This window comes from Carcharhinus amblyrhynchos, chromosome 3 (genome assembly GCF_965287045.1).
Source record: "Carcharhinus amblyrhynchos chromosome 3, sCarAmb.v2.hapA, whole genome shotgun sequence".
In the NCBI taxonomy this organism is placed as follows: Eukaryota; Metazoa; Chordata; class Chondrichthyes; order Carcharhiniformes; family Carcharhinidae; genus Carcharhinus; species Carcharhinus amblyrhynchos.
Window position 1 is genome coordinate 64,156,618 of NC_137326.1, and position 27,205 is coordinate 64,183,822.

Sequence of the window (27,205 nt, forward strand, 5' to 3'; positions counted from 1 at the left end):
TGAACCACAGCAGTCCAGGTAGATACAGTGCTATTAGGGAGGGAGATCCAGAATTTTGACCACGCGACAGTGAAGGAAAGGCAATATATTTCCAAGTTAGGATGATGAGCGACTTGGAGGGGAATCTCCAGGTGGTGGCGTTCCCAGATATCTGCTGCTCTTGTCCTTCCTGATGGTAGTGGAAGTGGGTTTTGAAATCTGTTATTCTGTATATAAACCGCCCGAAGCCCTGAATTGGATTCCATTCTGTGACCCGCTCTCGGGTATCTATTATTCTACATATAAACTTACCCTGAACACCTCGATTAGATTCCACTCTGTATCTCACTCCTGGGTATCTGTTATTCTATATATAAACCCCCGGATCTCCTCTTAGGTCACACTGCAGTTTGTAATTCCCCATTGGGACGAATCTGGATTTTACCTTGCCTAGCTGGAGGTCAGAAATGGAGCAGGCATCGATGAAAGCCTGGGCGATTACTGAGAGACAAGCATCCATGTGATCAGTTTTCTCCACATCAAAGACAAACTGTGGATTCTTCAAGATATTCACCCAAAACCTTAGCGGCAAGCTGGAATGGAAGGACAAACTGTCCATCAATCCGAGAATCACACTTCATACTACAACGTTGGGTGGGGTGGGGTGGGGTGGGGGGTGAAATTCCGGAAAGCTTGGGGAGACTACAGGGCATCAGAGAGAGTTGGGGAAACTGGGTGGGGGGGGACATTCCAGGAATACCGGGGGACTCCGGAAGACTTGGGACATGGGGAGGAGATTTGGTGAGACTTGGGGTACGAAGCTCTTTTTGCTGAACTGAATGAGAAACCCATCTGTTCCAATCTCCGAGCTGAGGCTGTGCTCTCTCACTTTATTGGTTGTAAATGTGGATAGTGGCTGGAATGGCACTCCCCATTCCCCCCCCCCCCCTCCCCCGCATGGAGTGGTGGGGAGGGGGAGTGGGTGAATGGGGGGAGTGAGGGAATGGTGGGGGGGAGGAGTGGGGCAGTGGCGGGGGGAGTGGGGGGGAGAAAGTCAAGCTGCCTCACCTGTTGGTCTTCCAGATGTGCAATGTGTCTGGGTCAGTGGTCCCACGTTTCTCAGCTTGCTCCTCCAGGAAATCAAAGAAATATTTCACAGCAAAGGGGGGTTTCACTGCATGGACACTGAGCACCGCACGAAACAAATCATCCAGAAACTTCTGCAGTGTGCCCTATAAACAAAAAGAACAGAATCAGAGGAAATTAGGATGGTCAGGAGGGTGAAAGGCAGAGAAGGACTGGATCGCTTTATGTTTCCAAATCAGGGTGCTGAATGGCTCGGAGGGGAATCTCCAGGTGGTGGTGTTTGTTGCCCTGGTCACAAGTTTGGAAGGTGCTGCCTGAAGAGCTTTGGTGAGTTTCTGCAGTATTTCTTGTATGTACTGCTGCTTCTGGTCATCGGTGGTGGAAGGAGTGAATGTTTTTGGACAAGATGCTTTACTCTGGATGGTGTCAAGCTTGAGTGTTACTGGAGCTATACCCATCCAGGCAAGTGGGGAGTATTCCACCACACTCCTGACTTGCGCATTGTAGATGATGGATAGGCTTTGGGGCATCAGGAGGTGAGTTACTTTCCGCAGGATTCCTAGCTTCTGAGTTGCTCTGGTAGCCACAGTATTTATATGACTGGTTCAATTAAGGTTCTGACCTATAGAGACTGCCCCTCCCTTCCCCTCATCCCCCCACCCCCCAACCAAAGCAACTGAAAGAATGATAGTGGGGGATTCAGCAATGTAAATGTCATTTAAAGTTTGTGATTTTCCCTTGTTAAAGATGGTTACTGCCTGGCACTTCCATGGCATGTGTGTTACTAGCCATTTTATGAACCCAAGCCCAAATATTGTCCAGGTCTTGTTGCATTTGGATATGAACTGCTTCATTGTCTGAGGTACTGAACCTTGTGCAGTATCTGTGAATTTCCACACTTTTGACTTATCACAGAAGGAAGATTAAAGAAGCTGAAGATGGTTGGGCCTAGGACACTACCTTGAGGAACTCCGACACTGATGTCCTGGAGCTGAGATAATTGATCTCCAACCATTACAATCACCTTCCTATGTGTCAGGTATGACTCCAATCAGCAGAGTGTTTGCTCCCTGATATCCATTGATTCCAGTTTTACTAGGGCTCCTTTCTGCCATAATTGGTTGAACGCAGCCTTGATGTCAAAGGCTGTCACTCTCACCCCACCTCTGGAATTCAGCTCTTTTGTCCATGTTTGAACCAAGGCTGCATTGAAGTCAGGAGCTGAGTGACCCTGGTGGAACGCAAACTGAACATTTTGTGAGTGGGTTATTGCTGAGTAAGTGCTGCTTGATAGCACTGTCAATGACCCCTTCCATCACTTTACTGATTGGGACAATAATTGGTCAGGTTGGATTTATCATGTTTTTTGTGTACAGGACATACCTGGACAATTTTCCATACTGCTGGGTAGATGCCAATGTTGTAGCTGTACTGGAAGAACTTGGTTAGGGGCACAGAAAGTTCTGGAACACAAGTCTTCAGGGCTAGAAGTAGGATAATGTCAGGACCCATTGCCTTTGCAGTATCCCATTTTCACAGTCATTTCTTGATATCACATTGAGTGAATTAAATGAGCTGAATTTTGGCTTGGGGACTTCAGAAGGAGACCAACATGGATCACCCAGCTTCTGGCCTAGGGTAAATCATCTTGGTTACAAACTAACTTTCACAATAAAATGATGTGCTCCCCCATCATTGAGGATATTTGTGAAACCTCCTCCTCCTATAAGATGTTTTAATTGCCCATCACATTTTATGACTGGACGTAGGAATATGGAAGTAAGAGTAGGCCATTGGTGGCATAGTAGACAGTGAAGAAAGTTATCTCCAACTGCAACGGGATTGATCAATTGGGCCAGTGGGCTGATGAATGGCAGATGGCGTTTAATTTAGACAAATGCAAGGTGATGCATTATGGTAGACTGAACCAGGGCAGGACTTACTCAGTTAATGGTAGGGCACTGGGGAGAGTTGCAGAACAAAGAGATCTAGGGGTACATGTTCATAGCTCCTTGAAAGTGGAGTCACAGGTGGACAGAGTGGTGAAGAAGACATTCAGCATGCTTGGTTTCATCGGTCAGAACACTGAATACAGGAGTTGGGATGTCTTGTTGAAGTTGTACAAGTCATTGGTATGGCCACACTTGGAATACTGTGTACAGTTCTGGTCACCCTATTATAGAAAGGATATTATTAAACTAGAAAGAGTGCAGAGAAGATTTACTAGGATGCTACCAAGGCTTGATAGTTTGAGTCATAAGGAGAGGCTAGATCGACTGGAATTTCTTTTCTCTGGAGTGTAGGAGGCTGATGGGTGACCTCATAGAGATCTATAAGATAATGAGGGCATAAATAAGGTTAGATAGTCAATATCTTTTCCCAAAGGTAGGGAGTCTAAAACTAGACGGCATAGGTTTCAGTGAGAGGGGAGAGATACAAAAGTGTCCAGCAGGGCAATTTTTTCACACAGAGGGTGGTGAGTGTCTGGAACAAGATGCCAGAGATGATAGTGGAAGCGGGTGCAATTGTCTTTTAAAAAGCATTTAGATAGTTACATGGGTATGATGGGTATGGGCCAAATGCGGGCAATTGGGATTAGCTTAGCGGTTTAAAAAAAGGGCAGCATGGACAAGTTGGACTGAAGAGCCTATTTCCATGCTGTATACCTCTATGACTCTAGTCTGTGGACCAACGCTCCCAACTGGGAGCAAACAGTCTCCAATGTTTGTGAAGCAGAATTTGCAGGTTTGATTAGACGGGGAGCCCATATCCAAGGTTCATGATGTCCACTCAGTTTGATTCTTATTAGACTGTTCTGCAGTGGTTTTGGTACAATTGAGTGGTTTGCTGGGCCATTTCAGAGTCAACTACATTGCTGTATGCCTGGAGTCACGTGTAGACTAAAGCAGGGGAGAATGGCAGATTTCTTTCCCAAAGGACATTAGTGAAGCAGATAGGTTTTTTACAATAATCGACAATGGTTTCACGTTCACCATTGTGGAGATTAATTTTTATTCCAGGTTTATTTAAACCCTACTTATTTCAATTTATTTAAGTCTTTGAATTTATATTCTTCAGCTGCCTGTGGAGCTGGCTCGGGTTGTTGGTTGTGGTGGAAATGCTCACAATTATACACCTACTGATGACCCAGAACAGTTGCTGCCCACTCACATCTACATTCCAGTCCCTAACTAGAGGTGTACACACACAGACACACATGCACACACATACTAACAAACACTGCAATCAGTATGGGCAGCAGCTCTTGTGAAATCACGGTGACAGTTTGAACTCTCTAGGAGTTGTACAGTAGGATTCATTTTCACTATGACTGTGTACCTTGGTTGAGAGGAGTCTGGTCAGGTAGATCTCTGGCAGAACCTTCTTGCGGTGATTATGTTTGTGAGATCTCTTAGTTTCAACAAGTTCATCATTTGGAAGTACCTGGTTGGGAAAAAAGAAAGGTTCCGATTGTTCAGGAATTGAGTCCAACACAATGCCATCTGGTTTAGGATAGACTGAAGGGTGGGTGAGGGTCAAAGTGGATTCAAGGAATGTGGGGTTGGACCTGCAGTGGTCAGGGCAGGGGGATCGTTGGATCTGCATCAAACACTCTCTGGTCAAGTACTGTACGAGTTACATTCAGATCAAGACTTTCTCTACTCTGCAGTTACAATGTTCCTCAACTCTACTATCTGAACCGGACACATTTATATTTCCCACTTCGATTCATTGCCCTGAACAACAGCAAGTTTTGTAGTAACTTCCTGCCAGATTAGAGCAATGGGTATGGGATTGATTCACCAAGTAAAACCAAGTCAATTAACCAGATAAGGAGCATAGAACCGTATATTTGAGTTTCATTTACAGCAGGATCTGACAGTATCTGGAGGGAGGCTGGGATCATCCTGCCCAGGATCTCTGCCTTGTCTGATCTTACAACACCAGGTTAAAGTCCAACAGGTTTATTTGGTAGCACAGGCCACTAGCTTTCGGAGCACTGCTCCTTTATCAGGTAAATGGGAGTTCTGTTCACAAACAGGGCATATAAAAACACAAACTCAATTTACAAAATAATGGTTGGAATGTGTGTCTTTACAGGTAATCAAGTTTTAAAGGTACAGACAATGTGAGTGGAGAGAGGGTTAAGCACAGGTTAAAGAGATGTGTATTGCCTCCAGACAGGACAGTTAGTGAGATTTTGCAAGCCCAGGCAAGTCGTGGGGGTTACAGATAGTGTGACATGAACCCAAAATCCCGGTTGAGGCCATTCTCACGTGTGTGGAACTTGGTATCAGTTTCTGCTCAGCGATTCTGCATTATCATGTGTTGTGAAGGCTGCCTTGGAGAATGCTTACCCGAAGATCATCATCACCCTCACAATCACCAGGCAGGAGTGATCGCTTCCTGTTGGGGAACACTTCAGCAGTCATGGGCATTCAGCCTCTTGTCTGATCTTATCAGAGAGCTACTCATTGTGTATCAAATTACAATGTGCTCCCTTAGCTCACCTTGCTGTAGGTACACAGCAGCATCATGGAAATGCCGACAATATAGGAGAACAAATAAAGAGATATAAAGAGACACTCACTAAATGGAAGTATTTTTCAGTGTCCAAATCCTTCACTGTAAAACAAATAAAATCCGTGATAAGTTAAAGCATATATTTAACCAGGATCTCGTCCCAATTTAAACTCATTAGCACTTAACACTCCATAGGAAACAAATACAGATGAACGACTCAGGACAGGATGTTACCACCATTCATGCCAGTGGGATTTTCTGAGCTCACTTTGGTGAATGCAGATTTGGTTGGGTGGCAAATTGTCCAACCTCACTGCAGCAGAAGTGTGGAGTGAACAGCTGGTAAGATCGCACGCAATATTGCTTCAGTTTAACCAGTTTAACAATCGGCTAGGATACAGCTGGAGTAATAGGCTGCTAGGATACAGCTAGAACACAGGTTGCTGGGATATGGCTAGAGACGTAGGTTGCTAGGACAGGGTTAGAACAGTAGGTTGCTAGGATACAGCTGGAGCAATAGTTTGTTAGGATATAACTATAACAGTAGGTTGCTGGGATACAGCTGGAGCAATAGGTTGCTAGGATACAGCTGGAACAGTAGCTTGCTAGGGGTCAGCTGGAACAGTAGGTTGCTAGGATACAACTGGAGCAATAGTTTGTTAGGATATAACTATACCAGTAGGTTGCTGGGATACAGCTGGAACAGTAGCTTGCTAGGATACAACTGGAGCAATAGTTTGTTAGGATATAACTATAACAGTAGGTTGCTGGGATACAGCTGGAGCAATAGGTTGCTAGGATACAGCTGGAACAGTAGGTTGCTAGGACACAACTGGAGCAATAGTTTGTTAGGATATAACTATAACAGTAGGTTGCTGGGTTACAGCTGGAACAGTAGGTTGCTAGGATACAGCTATAACAGTAGGTTGCTGGGATACAGCTGGAGCAATAGGTTGCCAGAATTTGGCTGGAACAGTAGGTTGTTAGGATATGGGCTGCAGTAGTAAGTTGCTAGGATACAGCTAAAGCTGTAGATTGTTAGAATACACTTTGAGCAACAAGTTGCTAGTATATAGCTGTAGCAGTAGGTTGCTAGGATATGGCTAGAACGGTGGGTTGCTAGGATGCCACTGCAGTAATAAATTGTTAGGTCTGAAGAAGTCTTTGTAGTCATGTGCAGGTTAACTGTAAGTCTTTATTGACCTCTACAAGTACTTCAAAGTTGTCTCCAAGCTTGCTGGTACATACAGCTCTGTTCAACATTAGACTGACTCTGTCTACAGGCCATGCGCAATTTTCCATCACTGTGTGCATGGTACTGTACTCAATCCCACATTAACTCTGTGTCCCCCAAATGCTTATACTATTGTATTTACCCCTGGACCAATCTCAGCCCCTGCATTTACCCCTGGTCCATTCTCATTGTCTGCATTTACCTACTGGTTCATACTCATTGTCTGCATTTACCGCCTGTCTATTCTCAGTGTCTGCATTTACCCCTTGGTCCATTCTCAGTATCTGTATTTACCCCCGGTCCATTCTCATTGTTTGCATTTACCCCCTGTCTATTCTCAGTGTCTGCATTTACCCCTTGGTTCATTCTCAGTATCTATATTTACCCCCTGGTCCATTCTCAGTATCTGTATTTACCCTCTGGTCCATTCTCAGTATCTGCATTTACCCCCTGTCTATTCTCAGTGTCTGCATTTACCCCCAGTCCATTCTCAGTGTCTGCATATACCCCCCTGGTCCATTCTCAGTGTCTGTATTTACCCCCCAGGTCCATTCTCAGTGTCTGCATATACCCCCCTGGTCCATTCTCAGTGTCTGTATTTACTCCCTGGACCATTCTCAGTGTCTGTATTTACCCCCTGGTCCATTCTCAGTGTCTGTATTTACCCCCTGGTCCATTCTCAGTGTCTGTATTTACCCCCCAGGTCCATTCTCAGTATCTGTATTTGCCAATCTCAGCCCCTGCATTTACCCCTGGACCAAGCTCAGCCCCTGCAGTTACCCCTTGGACTGTTCTCAGCCCCTGCATTTACTCGCTGGTTTATTCTCAGACCTGAAACTGAACAAGAAAAAATTGCAACTGAAGATGCCAGAAGTCGGGTACAATATTGAGGTCATGTATTGACAGCAAAACATTTTCGTCCCAATCCTGACAAGGTGGGAGCAGTAACAGCGATGCAGCAATCAACCGATATGAAAACAGCACAACAATTTGTTGGATTTGTGAAACGTTTAGCAAAATGTTTGCCTAATTGATGAGCAGAGTGATCTACTTGTCTATGGATGTTACCATCTGCTCCAAAGAGACTGCAAAGAACGTTACTTCATTTACAAAGATATCACCTGGGTTGTGACATACAAGTCAGGAAAACAGACAAACATTGGAGACATGCTGTTGAGAATAGCACTCTCCACAGGGAAAACGGAGGAGGCTACAACAGAACATGAAATCTCCCAGATTCCACATGAAGCAGCAACAAGTTATGATCTGGATCTCATTAACCTGGCCGAGATCATAGAACCCTACAGTGCAGAAAGAGGCCCTTCGGCCCATTGAGTCTGCACTGACCACAATCCCACCCAGGCCCTACCCCCCATCCCTACATATTATTACCCACTAATCCCTCTAACCTTAGGATACTAAGGGGCAATTTTAGCATGGCCAATCAACCTAACCGGCACATCTTTGGAGATGTTGAATCTAATGGACAAGCACCTTGCTCACTTCAAGTGAACCACCTAACAAGATGCAATTGTTTTGGACAGGAGGGGATCAATGTAAATAGCCCTGATTTCTCCCTTCCATTCCTCTCCACAAGCAGGAAGGTACTTTTCATTTCTGATTTCCCCCTTTATTGGAGGTGCAGTATTTTCCCCATGATCAAAATTGGAGTGTTCCAATCCTCTCTGAATAACTCGCACAGTGAACTGTTGAGAAGATAGAAGAGCAGTTGGTTTATTTTATACACACTCACTAGGCGAGAAAAGGATTTTGCAATGCCTGTCCTAGTGCATTCAGACAATAAAAGAACAATATGGGAACAATGGGGAGAAGGGCCAGACCACAATAAGTACGAGTTATACTTTTACGTGAGTCCTGAATCAAAATTCTAGTAGTGTATTACTTCACCCTGACTGTTGCAGGGGTGATCTGCCTTATCAGAAATGAGGACTTTCACCATGAGAGCCAGTATACAGAGTTCAATTAGTTTTAAAAGGCAGCAGTCCCAGTATTCCAATAATTCACAATGTAGATAAGGGCCAGGCAGTTGTAAACCTGGGTTCCTTCTGGTACTATCTATGAAATGATAAGTGGTTGACAGAGGCAGTTTGTTGCCTGGAGTCTGTTTCTCTTTGGATGTCAAACGGTCATTGAAGATAAGATCGAACAGCTTTAATTAAAGAAATTCTGACAATTTCAATCATGTGACTGGCTGGTTTTAGGTTGACTAACAAGGCGCCTGGTTGAAATCCACTGTGTTTTGGAGCTGATAACTGTTGGGCCATAAACGTTACATTGGAAATTAGAAGCTGCCTTTTTTCATAGCTGCCTGGGACAGACATTTCGTCTGCTAATCCATTGTGTTGGTACAATATTTATACAATGCAAAGAATGTTACATTCCAGGAGATGCGTGGTGTTAGCTTTTGTTCACTTCAAACTATTCACAAACTTCTAGAAGCTAGCAATGTGAACATCTGTAGCCACTTTAACACGCCCAGCAATTGTACCTTTTGAAAGATAGAAAAACAGATAATTTTACAAAGTAGTCAGTTTGATGGGGATATATGTACATTTCTGTCTTCCTGCCTCCTGTCTGGGACACAACTCCACAAGTACTACAAATAGTAGTGATGGAAGGCTGGCCTGACCTGTGGTCGCAAGAATATCTGGGCACGCCAAGATGACATCTTGTACAAAGGAAATAGAGTCATCATCCCTAAAAAGATGAGAGATGCTGAAGTACATGCATGCAAGGCATCAAGAAATTGAATTGATTTTGAGAAGGCAAGAGAAGTGGCCAAATGTGAGCACTGAAATTAAAGACCACATTGCCCATTGCAATGCTTGCAATGAAACCAAGTGAAAAAAGCACGAGAACTGTTAATAACACTTGACATCTCAGACAGCCCACAGATGAAGCTGGGAATAGACCTTTTTATTTTGGAAAGAACTGATTATCTAATCATTGGAGAGTCCTATTCTGACTATTGGGAGTTGACTTCAACAATGACAAGATAAACAGTAGAATGCCTGAAAGCACATTTCAGTCAGTATGGCATGACAGGCATTGTGATAAGTGACAATGGTCCTCTGTTAATGTGTGAAGAATTCAGCTGCTCCACAAAGGATTGGGTAATTCAGCATTAATCAATGTCTCTGCAATACTCAAATAGTCAAATGGAAAGGCTGGTGTGGCAGTGAAAATAATTAAAGGATTCATTAAGTAATTGAGAAAATCTAGCACAGATATATACAAGGCAAACCCACCAACTGAAGGTGCAGAAAAAGATCCTGTCCAGAGATTAATGTCACGCCGCACGCAATCTACTCTTCCCATAGCAAAAAGCTACCAAAACCAACAATAGTAACAGGCATGAATGAAATAATCAGAGTGAAACAACAGAAAACCAAATTTCAGTTTGACAAAAACCATTACCAGAGCTAAGCACTGGAGAGTCAGTCAGGGTGCCAATTTTCACCACTCTCAACAGGAGTGAGCCCACACAGAAACTCGGCAAAGGGTAGAGAAATTGCCACTGCCGATCGTACACAGTGGAAGTGAATTACCAAATATAACAAGGAACAAGAAGCAATACAACTGTAGGCATATCCGAACAACCAGTGAAGCTGTTTCTTCACAGCAATGGGCTGGTCAGGGAGAAGAGTTCACACGGCTGTACCGAATACCATCAATTCCAGAGATCCATAAGTCCCCAACAATCACAATGGAACAAGTCATCAAGGCAACAAGAGCCATGGGAACAAAATTCTGTGGACAAGGAACATCACCCAAACAGCAAGTGTCAATGCAGAGTCATTCTATTAAAAGACCGGCACGGTTTAAATAAACAGAGGTATTGCATGTGCAGAGATGGACAAATTGTTAATGCATGAGGAGTGGGTAACTTATAAATTCATGTGATACAGGAGCAGAATTAGGCCATTTGGCCTATCAAGTCCACTCCGCCATGGATGATTTGCTCCTCATCCCCATTTTCCTGCCGTTTCCCCTTAATCCTTCAACCCATTACAAATTAAAAATCTGTCTAACTCCTCCTTAAATTTACTCACTGTCCCAGCATCCACCGCACTTTGGGATAGCGCATTTCATAGATTCACAACCCTTTGGGAGAAGTAGTTACTCCTCAACTCTGTTTTAAATTTGCCACCCCTTATCCTACTACTATGACCTCTTGTTTCAGAATGTTGCACAAGAGGAAGCATCCGCTCCATGTCTACTTTATCCATAACTTTTATTATCTTGTATACCTCAATTTGATTGCCCCTCAATCTTCTAAATTCCAAACTGAACTCTCTCTTCATACCATAAACCTCTCATTTCTGGAATCAATCTAGTGAACCTTATCCAAACTCCCTCCAATGCCATTACATCTTTCCTCAAATAAAGGGATCAAAACTGCGCACAATACTCCAGGTGAGGCCTCACCAATACCTTGTACAGTTGCAACAATACTTCCCTTTATATTCTATTCCTTTAGCTATAAATGCCAACATTCCATTTGCTTTCTTTATTATCTGCTGTACCTGCATGAACGAAGACACCCAGATCCCTCTGCACTGGAGCACACTGAAGTCTTTCCCCATTTAGGTATTAAGTCGCCTTCCCATTTTTCTGACCAAAATGTACGACCTCCCAATTATCCACATTAAACTCCATCTACCATATTTTGGACTCCTATACTATTTATATCCATTTATAAAGTTCTTATTTCCTCATTGCAACTTACTGTCCTGTCTATTTTTGTATATAGAGCCTTCTATCCCTGTATCCAAGTCATTGATATAGACTGTAAATAGCTGGGGCCCAAGGACCGAATCCTGTGGCACCATTAGTTACTTCTTGCCATCCAGAAGAAAACCCATTTATTCCAACTCTCTGTCTTCTGTCCATCAGCCAGTCATGTATCCAAGCTAATAAATTACCCTTAATTCCATGTGATCTAGCCTTGTGAATTAACCTTTTGTGAGCACCTTAACAAATGTCTTCTGGAAGGCTCGATATACTACATCTATAGAATCCTCAATATCATTTTGCTTGTTACATCCTTAAAGAACTCTAGCAATTAGTCAAACATGATTTGCCTTTCATAATGGATGGATAGTATTTTGACTTTCCAAATGTCCTGATATTGCTTCCTTGATAATTGATTATAACACTTTGCCAACAGCAGATGTTAAACTAACTGGTTTGTAATTTCCCACATTTTGCCTCCCTCCCTTTTTGAATAAGGGTGTCACATTAGCATTTTTCCAATCCATTTGAACCTTTCCTCTGTCCAGGGAATTTTGAAATGTTATAACCAATGAATCCACTATCTCCGCCACCACTTCCTTTAATACCCTAGGATGTAGGCCATCAGACCCTCAATCCCAATAGTTTGCTGAGTACCTTTTTCCTATCAATGTTGATTGTTTTAAGTTCTACCCTTTCTATTACTTCTGACTTGCCTGTTCCTATAGGAATGGTACCAGTGTCCTCCATTGTGAAAACTGAGGCAAAGTATTGATTTAGTATCACTACCATTTCAGTGTTCCCCACTATTAACACTCCAGTTTCATCTTCCATGGGATCAACGTTCAGCCTAATGACTCTCTTCCCTTTTATATACATACGGAAACTTTTGTTATCCTTCTTCATATTTTGCGCTACTTTTCTTTCGTAATTTATCTTAGTTCTTTTTATTACTTTTTTAAGTTTGTTTAAGTTTGAAAGTTTCCCAATCTGCCACTGGCCTTTGCAATATGGTATACCTTAGCTTTTGTCTTTATATTGTCTTTGACCTCCTTGTTTAATCATGGATGATTTTTTTAACACCCCTTACCATTTTTCTTCCTCACTGGGATACATTGTAGTCGTGAGGACTTGGGTACCTCCTTAAAAAAACTGCCATTCTCATCTGCTGTCGTACCTTTTAGCCTTCCTGCCCACTCTACTTAGGCCAAACCTGTTCTCTATCTGTCCTCTGCCTATGTAATTTCCTTTGTTTAACCCCAGAAGGCTAATGTGGGAGGCCACTTTCTCATCCTCAATTTTCAATACTATCATAGAACATAGAACATTACAGTGCAGAACAGGCCCTTTGGCCCACGATGTTGTGCCGACCAGTTAAAAAACAATGACCCTCTAACCTAAACCAGACCCTTTCCATCCATAAACCTATCCACGGATCTCTTAAACGCCCCCAAACTAGGCGCATCCACAACTGCAGCAGGCAGGGCATTCCAATCCCTCACCACCCTCTGGGTAAAGAACCTACCCCTGACATCCGCCCTATAACTACCACCCCTTAATTTAAAGCTATGCCCCCTCGTGCTAGCTTTCTCCATCCGAGGAAAAAGGCTATCACTGTCCACCCTATCCAAACCTCTGATCATCTTTTATGTTTCAATAAGGTCCCCTCTTAGCCGCCTTCTTTCTAACGAAAACAACCCCAAACCCCTCAGTCTCTCCTCATAGGACCTCCCCTCCATACCAGGCAACATCCTGGTAAACCTCCTCTGCACCCTCTCCAAAGCCTCCACATCCTTCCTATAATGTGGGGACCAGAACTGCACACAATACTCCAAGTGCGGACGCACCAGAGTTGTGTACAGTTGCAACATGACGCTGCAGCTCTTAAATTCAATCCCCCTACCAATAAACGCCAAGACACCGTATGCCTTCCTAACAACCCTATCTACTTGATTCCCAACTTTCAGGGATCTATGTACACATACACCTAGATCCCTCTGTTCATCCACACTATTCAGAGTCCTACCGTTAGCCCTATACTCTACACATCCATTATTCCTGCCAAAGTGAATTACCTCACACTTTTCCGCATTAAACTCCATCCTCCACCTCTCGGCCCAGCTCTGCAACTTGACCAAGTCTCCCTGTAGACTAAGACACCCTTCCTCACTATCTACCACACGTCCGACTTTGGTGTCATCAGCAAATTTACTACTCCACCCAGCTATACCCTCATCCAGATCATTTATAAAAATTACAAACAGCAGTGGCCCCAAAACAGATCCCTGAGGCACACCACTCGTAACTGAACTCCATGTCGAATACTTACCATCAACCACTACCCTCTGTCTCCTATCCGCCAGCCAATTCCTAATCCAATTTCCTAAATCACCCTCAATCCCATACATCTGCAATTTCTGCAGAAGGCTTCCATGGTGAACCTTATCAAACGCCTTACTAAAGTCCAAATACACCACGTCAACTGCCTTACCCCCATCCACCTCTTTGGTCACTTTCTCAAAAAACTCAATAAAGTTAGTAAGGCACGACCTATCCTCCACAAAACCATGCTGACTATCTCTAATCATTTTGTTACTCTCCAAATAACTATAAATCCTATCCCTAATAATTTTTTCTCAAACCTTGCCCACAACAGAAGTAAGACTCACCAGTCTATAATTCCCGGGGAAGTCTCTGTTCCCCTTATTAAACAATGGGACAACATTCGCTAACCTCCAATCTTCCGGCACTATACCTGTGACCAACGACGACCTGAAGATCAGAGCCAGAGGCTCTGCAATCTCCTCCCTTGCCTCCCAGAGAATCCTAGGGTAAATCCCGTCCGGATTTACTCCATCTAAGGCTAAATACTGGCACGAGACCGATAGTCAACAAGTACCGTAAGGGAAAGTTGAAAAGAACTTTGAAGATGAGTTCAAGCCTTCTGATCATACTATGGTCACTATTCCCTAGAGGATCCTTAACTATGAGATCATCAATTAAATCCTCTTCATTACACAATACCAAATTCAGAGTAGCTTGCTCCCTGGTTGGTTCCACAATATACTGTTCCAAGAAACAATCTCTAATACATTCAATAAACTCTGCCGCCAGGCTACCCTTGTCAATTTGACTCTTCTAATCTACATACATGTTAAAATCACCCATGTTTATTGCCATACCTTTCGTGTAAGCCCCCAGTATTTCCTGGTGTATACTGTGCTGCACTGTGGAACTACTGCTTGGGGACCTATAGATTACTCCTACCAAGTACTTCTTTCCTTTGCTATTTCTTATTTCTACCCAGACTGATTCCACATCTTGATCTCCCGTGCTTATATCATTTCTCATTACAGCATTTCCTTCACCAGCAAAGCTACACCACCTCCTTTTCCTTTCGGTCTAGCTTTCTGAAATGCTGAGTACTCTTGGATATTCAATTCCCAGACCTTGTCTCCTTGTAACCATATCTCAATAATCACCACCAAATCATACTCTTCGGTTTCTAGTTGCACCATTAATTCATTAATTTTGTTCTGAATGCTTCGAGCATTTAGATACTGATAAATTTCCCTACTTGTTTATAATTCTTTGGTGCATAAAGACATTCTGTCCCTGTCTTTTATTACCTGGAAACCATCTGCCACACTGTTAACCTGCACTCTTACCCCCTCCCCCAATTTGAGTTTTCTAATTTTGCCTACAACTAAATCCTCCCCCCATTCAGTTTAAAGCTCTATCTATAGCTCTAGTTACGTGATTCACTAGGACTCTGCTCCCAGCATGATTCAGATGAAGACTGACCCATTAGGTTTCTTCTTCCCCAGTACTGGTGCCAATGTCCCATGAATTCAAACCCATTTCTCCCACACCAATCTTTAAGCCACACATTTACCTGCTTAATCTTATTGGCCCTGTGTCAATTGGCTTGTGGCTCAGGTAGTAATCCAAGTAATACTCGGATAACTCAGAATCACACAGGATTATACAGGCAAATATTTCTTTTGGTCGCTAGGAAAAAGGGGATGCTTAGACCTTTTGTTCAATATGAAAGGGGATGTTTGGGTTTTGGAAATGCAATCTTACTGAGTGTATTACATGATTATCTGGTTGTCATAGACATGTGAGTGTGTTGTGAAGCAGTCTGCCTGTAGGCTGCCATTTCTGCTGAGTTCAGTAAAGCCTGTCACAGTAACAGACACTGAAGAAGACTGCTATCCTTATACTTGAAGCACCCTTCTCTATTATTCTGGAATTTTGGGTCTGCCTGTTGTCCCAGTTTGGAGTTCAGTTTCGGTTAGACATACCTCGTCCTAATGTACCGTCCCAATTGTCTTTCATGCTCATGGCCAATGAGGCTCCGTCAGGGACCTAGAGACAGTTGAAAGGTCAGAGGGCATTATGACAATGGTGGTGGCAGCCAACATTCAGCCATTACAGAACTAACAACAACAACTTTCAGTCCACAACAAAACGTCTTAAAGTGCTTCACAGGAGCATTCTAAAACAAAATGTAGCTGTGAGGTGATATCAGGTCAGGTGACCAGAAGACCTTATTTTCATAAGTCTTGATGGAAATGGTTTGGCGGGGTGGCGTAACCCAGAATTCCAGTCTGTGACATCAAACTGCAGCCTTCGGTTCCATGGGAACCAGAAACTGATTGAAGAGCTAAGATGGAGGTCAAATTTCAGTCAGTGGCCAGAATGAATATAAAAGTAGGGAGGTCTTGCTGCAGCTGTATAGGGCATTGGTGAGGCCGCAGCTGGAGTACTGTGTGCAGTTTTGGGCGCCGCACTTACGCAAGGATATTTTGGCCCTGGAGGGAGTGCAGAGGAGGTTTACTAGGCTGATACCAGAGTTGAGGGGGTTGAGCTATGAGGAGAGGCTGAATAAACTAGGCTTGTACTCATTAGAGTTTAGAAGAATGAGGGGAGATCTCATTGAGACGTATAAGATGATGAATGGGATGGATAGGATAGAGGTGGAGAGACTCTTCCCGCTCAAAAAAGACAGTAGGACTAGGGGGCACAGCCTCAAGATAAAGGGGAGGCGGTTTAGAACGGAGTTGAGGAGGAACTTCTTCACTCAAAGGGTGGTGAATCTCTGGAATTCTCTGCCCGTTGAAGTGGTGGAGGCTGCCTCGCTAAATATTTTTAAGAAGCGGGTTAGAACATAGAACATTACAGCGCGGAACAGGCCCTTCGGCCCACAATGTTGCGCCGACCAGTCTTTTTTTTTAAAAAAAAACATTGACCCACTAATCTAAACCAATCCCTTTTTGTCCATAAACCTATCCACCAATCTCTTAAACGCCCCCAAACTAGGCGCATTTACAACTGCAGCAGGCAGGGCATTCCAGTCCCTCACCACCCTCTGGGTAAAGAACCTGCCCCTGACATCCGTCCTATAACTACCCCCCCTTAATTTAAAGCCATGCCCCCTCGTGCTAGCTTTCTCCATCCGAGGAAACAGGCTATCACCATCCACCCTATCTAAACCTCTAATCATCTTATATGTTTCTATTAGATCCCCTCTTAGCCGCCTTCTTTCCAGTGAAAACAACCCCAAATCCCTCAGTCTCTCCTCATAGGACCTCCCCTGCATACCAGGTTGATGGGTTCTTGATAAGAGAGGGGATTAAGGGTTATGGGGAGAGGGCGGGAAAGTGGAACTGAGCCACAACAGATCAGCCATGATCTTATTGAATGGTGGGGCAGGCTCGAAGGGCTAGATGGCCTACTCCTGCTCCTATTTCTTATGTTCTTATGTACAGTGGCTCTGGACAGGTTGTTGCGCACATGTGAGCGGGAGAGACAGCTCAGAAAGAAAGCTGTGGCACAGCTGGAGATGAAGATCAAAAAGGTGGTTCAAGGGTAGAGGTGAGGGGGATTTGGAAAGTGTGTCCTTTGCTGGATGTTGTACTTGTGGAGCTTGGGTGGAACAAATGGAGCAATTGGACGGGATTTAGCAATTATTCCTGTGGGATTCCACTTGGGTGAAGTAAGAGTTCTGAGAGACGCTAGCTGAGATTGCTGCTGTGCAGGGACTATTTAAGAAATCTGTGCTTTTTATCTTTGATGTCTCAGTTACTTAGTGTAATTTTTACAGTTTCTATTGAATACAATTTCCCTGTTAATTCATATGTAATTTATGTTCATTTTGATTTAATTGTTGAAATAAAATTTATTGAAAGTAAAATCATACCTATTGGTTTCTTCCATTGTGGTTCATTTTGAAAGTTTGCCTCTTTTAGGCTATTGGTCTCCACAGGGATCATAGTAAAATTGGGAATGTGTCTGGGTTACATCCCAGAGGCTGTACCTGGGACGTTTCCAGAATTTAAACAAACAAAATGTCACATGTACTTTAGCTTTATTTATTGGAAACCAACATGAGTACCTTAAATGCTCAGGCCTTTTTGGAGGGAGAGGATTTGTCTCTAAGTTCTTTGAAACAGTTAACAAAAAGTAATTTGAAGGCTGTAGCAGAGAAATTGGGGATTGACTTTAAATCCGGAATTAAGGCAGAGATTGCTGAAGAACGGGTTCGGTATTTGAAGACCGGGAAAGAAAGGGAAGGTTCTGTCAGATATCAAGTAGAGCTGGTTAGCCTTCAGTTCGAAGAAAAACATCTTAAATTTGAAAGAGAAAAAGAAATGCAAAAACTTCAAATAGAAAGAGAATGAGAAACCAATTAGATTGAGTTTTTTGAAGAGGTAACAAAGATAATTGATGAGGGAAGTAGTTTATATGGACTTTAAGGCATTTGACAAGATCCCACATGGCAGACTGGTCCAAAAGCCAAAATCACATGGGATTCAGGGTGAGCTTGCTAGATAGACACAGAACTGGCTTGGTCATAGAAAGAAGTCTCACAACACCAGGTTAAAGTCCAACAGGTTTATTTGGTAGTAAACGCCACTAGCTTTTGGAACGCTGGTGGACTTTAACCTGGTGTTGTGAGACTTCTTACTGTGTTTACCCCAGTCCAACGCTGGCATCTCCACATCTTGGTCACAGAAGAATAGTCTAGAAGATGTTTTTCAGAATAGAGATCTGTAGCTAGTGATGTTCCTCAGGGATCATTGCTGGTTCATCTGTTTGTTGAATATATAAATGATTTGGAAGAAAATGCGAGGGGTCTGGTTAGTAAGTTTGAGGATGGCACGAAGATTGGTGGAGTGCTGGTAGTGCCGGGGATTGTCAGAGGATAGATATAGACAGGATGTAGATAGATTGGAGACTTGGGCACAGATGGACAAATGTGAGGTGATGCATTTTGGGAGATCAAATTTAGGTGTGAATTATACTGTAAATGGCAGAACTCTTAGGAACATTAATGTACAGAGGGATCTGGGCTTGTAGGTTCACAGTTCCCTAAAAGTGGCAACACAGATGGCCAAGATAATTAAGAAAGTATACAACATGCTTGCTTTCACCGGCCAGGGCATTGAGTACAAGAGTTGGGAAATCATGTTGCAGCTGTATAAAACCTTGGTTCGGCTACATTTGGAGTATTGCATGCAGTTCTGGTCACCACACTACCAGAAGGACATGGAAGCTTTGGAGAGAGTGCAAAGAAGGTTCACCAGGATGTTATCTCAAGGGTGTTGACTGTGAGGGGAAATTGAATAAACTAAGGCTGTTTAAACGGGAAAGACAGAGGCTGAGGTCTACAAAATTATGAGAGGTATATACAGGGTGGATAGTCAGAGGCTTTTTCCAAGGGTGTAAGTGTCAGCTTCAAGGGGAAAGGAAAAGTTTAAGGGAGATGTGTGGGGGGAAATTTTTCACGCAGAGAGTGATGGGTGCCTGGAATGCGCTGCCAGAGGGGGTGTTGGAAATAAACACATTAGCAACATTTAAAAGGCATCTGGATGGGTCCATGAATAGGAAGGGAATAGAGGGATTAGTTTAATTAGGGCATTGCGATCGGCACAGGCTTCAAGGGCCGAAGGACTTGTTCCTGTGCTGTACTGTTCTTCTTTGTCTTGAAGGAGGAAAAGTGCAATCCACACTGTGTGGAATCTGCATGTTCTTCCTGTGTCTGCGTGGGTTTCCTCCGGGTGCTCTGGTTTCCTTCCATAGTCCAAAGATGTGCGGGCTGGATTGGCCATGCTAAATTGCCCCTTAGTGTCAGAGGAATTATTAGGGTAAATATGTGGGGTTACGGGGATAGGGCCTCGTGGGATTGTTGTTGGTGCAGGCTCAATGACCAAGTACTTCTTTCTGCACTGTAGGGATTCTATGAGAGATGGAGAGGGTTAGGGAGGAAATTCCAGAGCTTAGGGTCCAGGAATCTGAAAACATTGCCACTAACGGTGAAGGAAAGATATAAGGGGCACTGATTTCTTGGAGGGTAGTGGGTCTGGATTAGGGAGTGATGAGGTCATGGAGAAACTTAAACACACAAGGGACACGAACTCTCAAATGGAGGCCTTTGTGTTCTAGAAGTCTAATCTGGGCACTGAACACAAGGATGATGGCCGAATGATTCTTGGTCTGAATTGAGACATGGATACTTGAGTTTCAGATGAGTTCAAGGTTACAGAGGTTTGATGTGGGAGCAGGAGCCAGTGTCGGGATAGTCATGTCCACAGGAATCAAAGGCTTTGAGGGGTTCAGCAGCAGATGAACTGAGACAGTAGGAGGAGAAGGGTTGTGTTACCTAGCTGGAAGTAGGTCATCTGCGAATGGTCAGTACTGGAGTTCAGAAGCTCAGTCAGAGTCAAACAGTCTGCTTCAATTCAAGCCAAGGCCACAGTAGAACAATGGAGTCAGTGAGAGGATGTTGCTCAATGGTTTCAGTCACCCAAATACTTCAGTGTCAGTAATGATGTGTCATCCACTGCTGTAAGCCAGACAGAGGCACTGACTCTTACATTATCACTCACGGCATTTTCACATCATTATTTCACATCTTAGTCACTTTCCGACTGAAAAGCCGGAATTTTACTGTTCCACCCATTATAGGAATTGGATTGGGTGAGGGGCGGGGGGTGGACTGTGGAACGGTCCATCAGCCTCAGACAGGATTTTACAATTTCCGGATGAGCGGAGCTGGAAAATCCCACCAGAGAGTCTATTCAAGGGGTCAGAAAATCCGCAAAAACACAAGTTTAAAGAAATTTACTGTACAAAGGCCCGGGACAAAGACGGGCCTGGGGATTAGTCAGTAACAAGAAGACGAATTTGGGATCAGACAGTGTCTGAGGGAGAGAATTGAATGGGGGGTGGGGGGGGGGGGGGTGCGCCAGACAGATAGAAGAGGGAAAGCAAGCCAACAATGCTCACGGCTCACAGATACTTGTGAAAATTGCTATTTAGATGAGAAAATTAGGCCTCAGAGATTGGGAGCTGAGGGAGGGCCTGCTCCAGCAGGCTAAATGGAGGAATGAACTCTCACCGGCTGCTCCTCACCTTGCAATGGGCCAGAGTATTGAGCTTTTTACGGCCATCTTCTACCACAGATGTGTTGTCCAGGTCTCGCAGTATGCGGCTATCACTACTCGCTGCAAACCACTCTGCCAAAAAGAAAAGATCTGTCAGCATCAAATTTACTTTGTGTCATAAACATTATTGGTGCAATTCCACACAATATCACCAATCTCCGGGATTCACACAGCGCACTGGGCCCGGTCTCTGGGATTCACACAGCGCGCTGGGCCCAGTCTCCGGGATTCACACAGCGCGCTGGGCCCAGTCTCCGGGATTCACACAGCGCACTGGGCCCGGTCTCTGGGATTCACACAGCGCACTGGGCCCAATCTCCGGCGTTCACACAGCGCACTGGGCCCAGTCTCCGGGATTCACACAGCGCACTGGGCCCAGTCTCCGGGATTCACACAGCGCACTGGGCCCAGTCTCTGGGATTCACACAGCGCACTGGGCCCAGTCTCCGGGATTCACACAGCGCGCTGGGCCCAGTCTCCGGGATTCACACAGCGCGCTGGGCCCAGTCTCCGGGATTCACACAGCGCGCTGGGCCCAGTCTCTGGGATTCACACAGCGCACTGGGCCCAGTCTCCGGGATTCACACAGCGCGCTGGGCCCAGTCTCCGGGATTCACACAGCGCGCTGGGCCCAGTCTCCGGGATTCACACAGCGCGCTGGGCCCAGTCTCCGGGATTCACACAGCGCGCTGGGCCCAGTCTCCAGGATTCACACAGCGCACTGGGCCCAGTCTCCGGGATTCACACAGCGCACTGGGCCCAGTCTCCGGGATTCACACAGCGCGCTGGGCCCAGTCTCCGGGATTCACACAGCGCGCTGGGCCCAGTCTCCGGGATTCACACAGCGCGCTGGGCCCAGTCTCCGGGATTCACACAGCGCGCTGGGCCCAGTCTCCGGGATTCACACAGCGCGCTGGGCCCAGTCTCCGGGATTCACACAGCGCGCTGGGCCCAGTCTCCGGGATTCACACAGCGCGCTGGGCCCAGTCTCCGGGATTCACACAGCGCGCTGGGCCCAGTCTCCGGGATTCACACAGCGCGCTGGGCCCAGTCTCCGGGATTCACACAGCGCGCTGGGCCCAGTCTCCGGGATTCACACAGCGCGCTGGGCCCAGTCTCCGGGATTCACACAGCGCGCTGGGCCCAGTCTCCGGGATTCACACAGCGCGCTGGGCCCAGTCTCCGGGATTCACACAGCGCGCTGGGCCCAGTCTCCGGGATTCACACAGCGCACTGGGCCCAGTCTCCGGGATTCACACAGCGCACTGGGCCCAGTCTCCGGGATTCACACAGCGCACTGGGCCCGGTCTCCGGGATTCACACAGCGCACTGGGCCCGGTCTCCGGGATTCACACAGCGCACTGGGCCCAGTCTCCGGGATTCACACAGCGCACTGGGCCCAGTCTCCGGGATTCACACAGCGCGCTGGGCCCAGTCTCCGGGATTCACACAGCGCACTGGGCCCAGTCTCCGGGATTCACACAGCGTCCTGGGCCCATTCTCTGGGATTCAGACAGTGGGTTGGGCCCAGTCTCTGCCATTGATGCAGTGCACTGCGTGCAGTCTCTGGCATTGATGCAGTGCACTGGGCTCAGTATCTGGGATTGACGCAGTGTGCTCAGCTCAGTCTCTGGCATTGACACAGTGTGCTGGACCCAGGCCTCTGGTATTGATACAGTGCGATGCACTCAGTGTCAATGATTCATGCAGTGCACTGGGCCCAGTTTCTCACATTGAAACAGTGCGCTGGGCCCAGGTCTTTGGCATTCACAGCACACTGGGACCAATCTCTGGCATTGACACAGTGCACTGGGGCCCAGTTCTCTGGCATTGACACAGTGCATTGGGCCCAGTCACTGGCTTTCACACAATGCGCTGGGCCCAGTCTCTGGCATTCATCATTGTTACCGGCCCAGTCTCTGGCATTCATCAAGTGCGTTGGGCCCAGTCTCTGGGATTTACACAATGCGCACGGCCTAGTCTCTGGGATTCGTACAGTGTGCTGGGTCCAGTTGCTGGCATTGATACAGTGCGTTGGGCCAGTCTCTGGCATTAACGCAGTATGCTGGGCTGAGTATCTGGGATTCACATAGTGCACTGGGCTCAGTGTCTAGGATTTATGCAATGTGCTGGGCCTAGGTCTCTGGCATTACACAGTGCATTTGGCCCAGTGTCTGGGATTCAGAAACTGCGCTGTGCCCAGTCTCTGGCATTCACGTAATGTGCTGGGCCTTATCACTGGGATTCACGCAAAGGCCTTGATCCAGTCTCTGGTATTCACATGTGCTACGGGCCCAGTCTCTGGCACTGACACAGTGGCTGGCCCAGTCTCTGGCATTAACGCAATGCACTGCGCTTAGTATCTGGGATTCACGCAGTGCGCTGGGGCCAGTCTCTGGGATTTACACAGTGCGCTGGGGCCAGTCTCTGGGATTTACACAGTGCGCTGGGGCCAGTCTCTGGGATTTACACAGTGCGCTGGGGCCAGTCTCTGGGATTTACACAGTGCGCTGGGGCCAGTCTCTGGGATTTACACAGTGCGCTGGGGCCAGTCTCTGGGATTTACACAGTGCGCTGGGGCCAGTCTCTGGGATTTACGCAGTGCGCTGGGGCCAGTCTCTGGGATTCACGCAGTGCGCTGGGGTCAGTCTCTGGGATTCACACAGTGCGCTGGGGTCAGTCTCTGGGATTCACGCAGTGCGCTGGGGCCAGTCTCTGGGATTTACACAGTGCGCTGGGGCCAGTCTCTGGGATTTACACAGTGCGCTGGGGCCAGTCTCTGGGATTTACACAGTGCGCTGGGGCCAGTCTCTGGGATTCACGCAGTGCGCTGGGGCCAGTCTCTGGGATTCACACAGTGCGCTGGGGCCAGTCTCTGGGATTCACGCAGTGCGCTGGGGCCAGTCTCTGGGATTCACGCAGTGCGCTGGGGTCAGTCTCTGGGATTCACGCAGTGCGCTGGGGTCAGTCTCTGGGATTTACGCAGTGCGCTGGGGCCAGTCTCTGGGATTTACACAGTGCGCTGGGGTCAGTCTCTGGGATTTACACAGTGCGCTGGGGTCAGTCTCTGGGATTTACACAGTGCGCTGGGGCCAGTCTCTGGGATTTACACAGTGCGCTGGGGTCAGTCTCTGGGATTTACACAGTGCGCTGGGGTCAGTCTCTGGGATTCACGCAGTGCGCTGGGGCCAGTCTCTGTGCGCTGGGGTCAGTCTCTGGGATTCACGCAGTGCGCTGAGGTCAGTCTCTGGGATTTACACAGTGCGCTGGGGTCAGTCTCTGTGCGCTGGGGTCAGTCTCCGGGATTCACACAGCGCGCTGGGCCCAGTCTCCGGGATTCACACAGCGCGCTGGGCCCAGTCTCCGGGATTCACACAGCGCGCTGGGCCCAGTCTCCGGGATTCACACAGCGCGCTGGGCCCAGTCTCCGGGATTCACACAGCGCGCTGGGCCCAGTCTCCGGGATTCACACAGCGCGCTGGGCCCAGTCTCCGGGATTCACACAGCGCGCTGGGCCCAGTCTCCGGGATTCACACAGCGCGCTGGGCCCAGTCTCCGGGATTCACACAGCGCGCTGGGCCCAGTCTCCGGGATTCACACAGCGCGCTGGGCCCAGTCTCCGGGATTCACACAGCGCGCTGGGCCCAGTCTCCGGGATTCACACAGCGCGCTGGGCCCAGTCTCCGGGATTCACACAGCGCGCTGGGCCCAGTCTCCGGGATTCACACAGCGCGCTGGGCCCAGTCTCCGGGATTCACACAGCGCGCTGGGCCCAGTCTCCGGGATTCACACAGCGCGCTGGGCCCAGTCTCCGGGATTCACACAGCGCACTGGGCCCAGTCTCCGGGATTCACACAGCGCACTGGGCCCAGTCTCCGGGATTCACACAGCGCACTGGGCCCGGTCTCCGGGATTCACACAGCGCACTGGGCCCGGTCTCCGGGATTCACACAGCGCACTGGGCCCGGTCTCCGGGATTCACACAGCGCACTGGGCCCAGTCTCCGGGATTCACACAGCGCGCTGGGCCCAGTCTCCGGGATTCACACAGCGCACTGGGCCCAGTCTCCGGGATTCACACAGCGCGCTGGGCCCAGTCTCCGGGATTCACACAGCGCACTGGGCCCAGTCTCCGGGATTCACACAGCGTCCTGGGCCCATTCTCTGGGATTCAGACAGTGGGTTGGGCCCAGTCTCTGCCATTGATGCAGTGCACTGCGTGCAGTCTCTGGCATTGATGCAGTGCACTGGGCTCAGTATCTGGGATTGACGCAGTGTGCTCAGCTCAGTCTCTGGCATTGACACAGTGTGCTGGACCCAGGCCTCTGGTATTGATACAGTGCGATGCACTCAGTGTCAATGATTCATGCAGTGCACTGGGCCCAGTTTCTCACATTGAAACAGTGCGCTGGGCCCAGGTCTTTGGCATTCACAGCACACTGGGACCAATCTCTGGCATTGACACAGTGCACTGGGGCCCAGTTCTCTGGCATTGACACAGTGCATTGGGCCCAGTCACTGGCTTTCACACAATGCGCTGGGCCCAGTCTCTGGCATTCATCATTGTTACCGGCCCAGTCTCTGGCATTCATCAAGTGCGTTGGGCCCAGTCTCTGGGATTTACACAATGCGCACGGCCTAGTCTCTGGGATTCGTACAGTGTGCTGGGTCCAGTTGCTGGCATTGATACAGTGCGTTGGGCCAGTCTCTGGCATTAACGCAGTATGCTGGGCTGAGTATCTGGGATTCACATAGTGCACTGGGCTCAGTGTCTAGGATTTATGCAATGTGCTGGGCCTAGGTCTCTGGCATTACACAGTGCATTTGGCCCAGTGTCTGGGATTCAGAAACTGCGCTGTGCCCAGTCTCTGGCATTCACGTAATGTGCTGGGCCTTATCACTGGGATTCACGCAAAGGCCTTGATCCAGTCTCTGGTATTCACATGTGCTACGGGCCCAGTCTCTGGCACTGACACAGTGGCTGGCCCAGTCTCTGGCATTAACGCAATGCACTGCGCTTAGTATCTGGGATTCACGCAGTGCGCTGGGGCCAGTCTCTGGGATTTACACAGTGCGCTGGGGCCAGTCTCTGGGATTTACACAGTGCGCTGGGGCCAGTCTCTGGGATTTACACAGTGCGCTGGGGCCAGTCTCTGGGATTTACACAGTGCGCTGGGGCCAGTCTCTGGGATTTACACAGTGCGCTGGGGCCAGTCTCTGGGATTTACACAGTGCGCTGGGGCCAGTCTCTGGGATTTACGCAGTGCGCTGGGGCCAGTCTCTGGGATTCACGCAGTGCGCTGGGGTCAGTCTCTGGGATTCACACAGTGCGCTGGGGTCAGTCTCTGGGATTCACGCAGTGCGCTGGGGCCAGTCTCTGGGATTTACACAGTGCGCTGGGGCCAGTCTCTGGGATTTACACAGTGCGCTGGGGCCAGTCTCTGGGATTTACACAGTGCGCTGGGGCCAGTCTCTGGGATTCACGCAGTGCGCTGGGGCCAGTCTCTGGGATTCACGCAGTGCGCTGGGGCCAGTCTCTGGGATTCACACAGTGCGCTGGGGCCAGTCTCTGGGATTCACGCAGTGCGCTGGGGCCAGTCTCTGGGATTCACGCAGTGCGCTGGGGTCAGTCTCTGGGATTCACGCAGTGCGCTGGGGTCAGTCTCTGGGATTTACGCAGTGCGCTGGGGCCAGTCTCTGGGATTTACACAGTGCGCTGGGGTCAGTCTCTGGGATTTACACAGTGCGCTGGGGTCAGTCTCCGGGATTCACACAGCGCGCTGGGCCCAGTCTCCGGGATTCACACAGCGCGCTGGGCCCAGTCTCCGGGATTCACACAGCGCGCTGGGCCCAGTCTCCGGGATTCACACAGCGCGCTGGGCCCAGTCTCCGGGATTCACACAGCGCGCTGGGCCCAGTCTCCGGGATTCACACAGCGCGCTGGGCCCAGTCTCCGGGATTCACACAGCGCGCTGGGCCCAGTCTCCGGGATTCACACAGCGCGCTGGGCCCAGTCTCCGGGATTCACACAGCGCGCTGGGCCCAGTCTCCGGGATTCACACAGCGCGCTGGGCCCAGTCTCCGGGATTCACACAGCGCGCTGGGCCCAGTCTCCGGGATTCACACAGCGCGCTGGGCCCAGTCTCCGGGATTCACACAGCGCGCTGGGCCCAGTC

General features: G+C 47.8%; 1 protein-coding gene across 1 annotated transcript in view; it reads right to left on the reverse strand.

Moving 5' to 3' along the window:
* plxnd1 (plexin D1) overlaps positions 1 to 27,205 on the reverse strand; it is a 176,737-nt gene that overhangs the window by 4,900 nt on the left and 144,632 nt on the right. Inside the window, exons 28-33 of the mRNA XM_080184802.1 lie at positions 20,999 to 21,102; positions 15,886 to 15,949; positions 5,657 to 5,691; positions 4,405 to 4,509; positions 1,048 to 1,211; positions 425 to 572 (exon numbers count right to left, since the gene is read on the reverse strand). Coding sequence (XP_080040928.1) covers positions 425 to 572; positions 1,048 to 1,211; positions 4,405 to 4,509; positions 5,657 to 5,691; positions 15,886 to 15,949; positions 20,999 to 21,102 — 620 coding nt within the window. The remainder of the gene's footprint in view (positions 1 to 424; positions 573 to 1,047; positions 1,212 to 4,404; positions 4,510 to 5,656; positions 5,692 to 15,885; positions 15,950 to 20,998; positions 21,103 to 27,205) is intronic.